Below are 3,394 nucleotides of genomic sequence, written 5' to 3' on the forward strand. Positions count from 1 at the left end.
AACTTTGCAACTACGTGTCAACTAACTCTCATTAGAGTATTAGTAGGCTTAGGTTAGGGTTAGGGTTGGTAGAATGTTGACTTACTTGCAAAGTTACTTATAGTCAGTTTGTCTGTTGGGGAACCATCAAAATAATCAAACTGATATTACATTAAATAGTTCAAAGCAAATATGTCTTATTACACATTCATCTGATCTGATATCTGATCTTATGGCTGTTTGAGAAAAAAATATTATTATTATTATTATTATTACTACTAATAAGTGGTCTTTGATGGCTTTAAGTAAAGTAGCATAAGAAAGATGGCAAGATATGAGACTTATAATACATTAACTATGAGCAATATAATCCATTGTAACTTAAGTGGATGCAACATGTTCACTGTGTTTTATAAATCATCATACTCTTAAAAGCTATAACCAAAAATAAGTAAATATTATAAAACATTAAAACTGTTCTTATGAACATACATAAGATGATATAACATATTATAAGGGCTTTTATAATGCATTATGCATTCATTATAATGCCTTATGAATACCCTTATAATGTTTTATAAATATGGGCTTCATAGAAAGTGTTACCGACATTTTTTTTATTATTATTTAAAATGAATAGTTTTTTGTTTCGATCCTGTCATAAAAACATACAGGATTTGCTAATGCTAGTTGTGGTATTGGAAGAAAAGTTCTCATTTTAAAGAGCATTGGCTCTGTTAGCAAATGGCATTCTAATGTAACCTCTCCTGTTACAATCACTCTTTTCCAGATCGCAGGCATGTTGTATTACAGTAATAAGTTGGCAGTCCAGAAGTTCTTACGTGTGCCAGGATGGGCAGCCAGATGTGGTTCGGTGCTCCTAGAGCCGGTCTTCTCTGATTCTGAGCCCACTGCAGAGGCCCCGCTGGGGATGGGTGCTACTTTGGACATCCAGAGACAGCAGAGGATGGATATGCTTGACCAGCAACTGCTCCTGTCTCAGCTGGCACACCTCAGTAGAAATGCACAGCAACAACAGGCTCAGGTATTTCTACAGTATTTTTATTATAGGGACAATCCCTCTTGAGCTACCTGGGGTGACTGACTTATAGCATTATGGTTATCAGTCCAGACTTATAACATTAGGTTATTCTACAACCCCCTCACATGACAGTGAAGAACTAGTCTTGCCATGAATGGAATACTGCTTACTCCTTCCAAAGGTCAGCTGAACATCTCACTTGCAGCCATGGTTTAATTCTTCTTAACCTTTTTGACTCGAAGCCCCATTGTCCAACAACAATGAGGCAAGATTTTTCCCTCAGAATTATATATACAGTGGGTACGGAAAGTATTCAGACCCCTTTAAATTTTTCACTCTGTTATATTGCAGCCATTTGCTAAAATCATTTAAGTCAATTTTTTTTCCTCATGAGGGGGAAAAAATAAAACATTTTTATATGATTTTATGTTTTATGTATGTTTAATGTATTTAATTAAGATAGATTATTTTAATCTATTAATAATGGGGATATTAATTGTAGTCATACAAAATATTAGAGTAATTTTAAGTTATCCTGTGGCCCCTTGGAAGTTTGCTGGGGCCTCCTAGTGGGTCCCAGCCCCCTGGCTGAGAACCGTCTAGGTTACTTGTGTAACCCTCGTTCCCTGAAGGAGGGAACGGAGACGTTACGTCAGTCGTGACTGACAAATTGGGATCTTGCCCGAGAGCCCAATCACCTTCGAGTGTTAACTAAATAAGCCAATGACAGTTGGCATGCGTGTTTCGCCACGCGCACCCCGCCCCGCAGCGTGGGTATAAAAGGAACATAGTTGCGTAGGTCCCTTGGCAAGGGAGTAAAACAACTGGCAATTAGACGTGTCCGGGGAGGCAAACAGGTCTACCTGAGCATCTCCAAATCAGCTGGACTGTCTCAGGGTGGAGTCGCCATTCTCCCAGAAGGGCGGGCTTATGTGAGAGCTCGTCAGCTGCACGATTGAACTCGCCTGGGATGTGAACGCCCTGGTGGTTGATGTACGCAACGGTCGCAGTGTTGTCCGTACGGACCAGTACATGCTTGTCGTGCAGCAGCGATTTGAAGCGGCGCAGAGCTAGCCATACTGCTTGCAACTCGAGGCAGTTAATATGCCACTGCAGCCGGGGCCCCGGCCGGAGCCTTGCAGCTGCATTCCCATTGCACATGGCACCCCAGCCCCTGGCAGAGGCATCTGTTGACACAACAACATGCCTGGATATTTGCCAGAGGGACACCCTTGTCCGAAGAAAGGCAAGATCTGCCCACGGGCTGAAGGTCCGACGGCAGCATGGGGTGACAGAAACCCGGTAAGTGCCGTGCCATGCCCATCTCGGGACCCGGTCGGGAAGCCAACACTGAAGCGGTCTCATATGAAGCAACCCGAGCGGCGTGACTGAAACTATTTTAGTGGAACCGCCGTCTTGCACTGGAAGAACCCCAGGCAGTTCAGCATCGACTGAGCACGTTCTACTGAGAGACGTGCCGAGAGGTTGACCGGGTCCGGCTCCATGCCGAGAAAAGAGATCCTCTGCACTGGGGAGAGTTTGCTCTTTTCCCAGTCGACCCTGAGGTCGATCGCTGCGAACCAATCGAAAGGACGGACGCATTGAAAGATGCGTTTCTGCGTCAACATCCTGAACGGTAGCTTGTGAAGGGCCCGGTTCAGTACGCGCAGGTCCAGGATTGGTCGTAAACCCACGGCCTTTCTTGGGTACGATGAAGTATGGGCTGTAAAAACCTGACCTCATCTCGGCTGGAGGGACCAGCTGTATCGCGTCCTTCGCCAGCGGGACCGCGATCTCTGCGCCCAAGACAGAGGCACCCCGTTCCAGCACAGAGGAGAACCGAATGCCCCTGAACTTGGGAGGATGCCGGGCGAATTGCATCGCATAGCCGAGTCTTACGGTTCACATGAGCCAGCGAGATGGCCTGGGGCATGCTAACCAGGCTCCCAGCGACCGAACAGGCGGGACTAGGGAAACCACCAATGTACCCGCAGTGGGGCAACGCAGTGGAACACAGGGACCCAGCCCGGGAGGCTTCCGTGCGTCCTAGGGTGGGGTCTGAGTGCGCGGCGTGCCACTTACCTTGCTCCACGGCTGGGCAGGGGGCTTGTGAGGAGGCATAACGTCCTTAAACTGAACTCTGCTGCCCATTGGCGAAGGGAGAGGGGGACGGCCATGTGGAGACTGGGTCTCGCGCACTGCCATCCTCGCCCTCTTGGAACCCGGAGAAAAAGGAACCCGCTCTTCTGTTGAGGTTTTGGGCACCACTGGCTGGGTAGCCAGCGGCGGAACAGAAAAAAACAGGAACAAAGGTTTCTCCACCCGGCCCTCCGCCGGGGGAAGGAGTGGTGCGGTCACCATCTCCTGAAGAGC

The 3,394-nt window shown here is 47.4% G+C and overlaps 1 protein-coding gene across 2 annotated transcripts in view; it reads left to right on the forward strand.

Moving 5' to 3' along the window:
• The window catches only part of ubac2 (UBA domain containing 2), a 28,829-nt gene that overhangs the window by 17,218 nt on the left and 8,217 nt on the right, over nucleotides 1-3,394 (forward strand). For both annotated transcript variants that reach the window (XM_016239894.1, XM_016239893.1), the window contains exon 7: nucleotides 770-1,024. In XM_016239894.1, the coding sequence (XP_016095380.1) occupies nucleotides 770-1,024 (255 nt within the window). The remainder of the gene's footprint in view (nucleotides 1-769; nucleotides 1,025-3,394) is intronic.

Source organism: Sinocyclocheilus grahami, unplaced genomic scaffold (assembly GCF_001515645.1).
Source record: "Sinocyclocheilus grahami isolate Dianchi unplaced genomic scaffold, SAMN03320097.WGS_v1.1 scaffold576.1, whole genome shotgun sequence".
NCBI lineage: Eukaryota > Metazoa > Chordata > Actinopteri > Cypriniformes > Cyprinidae > Sinocyclocheilus > Sinocyclocheilus grahami.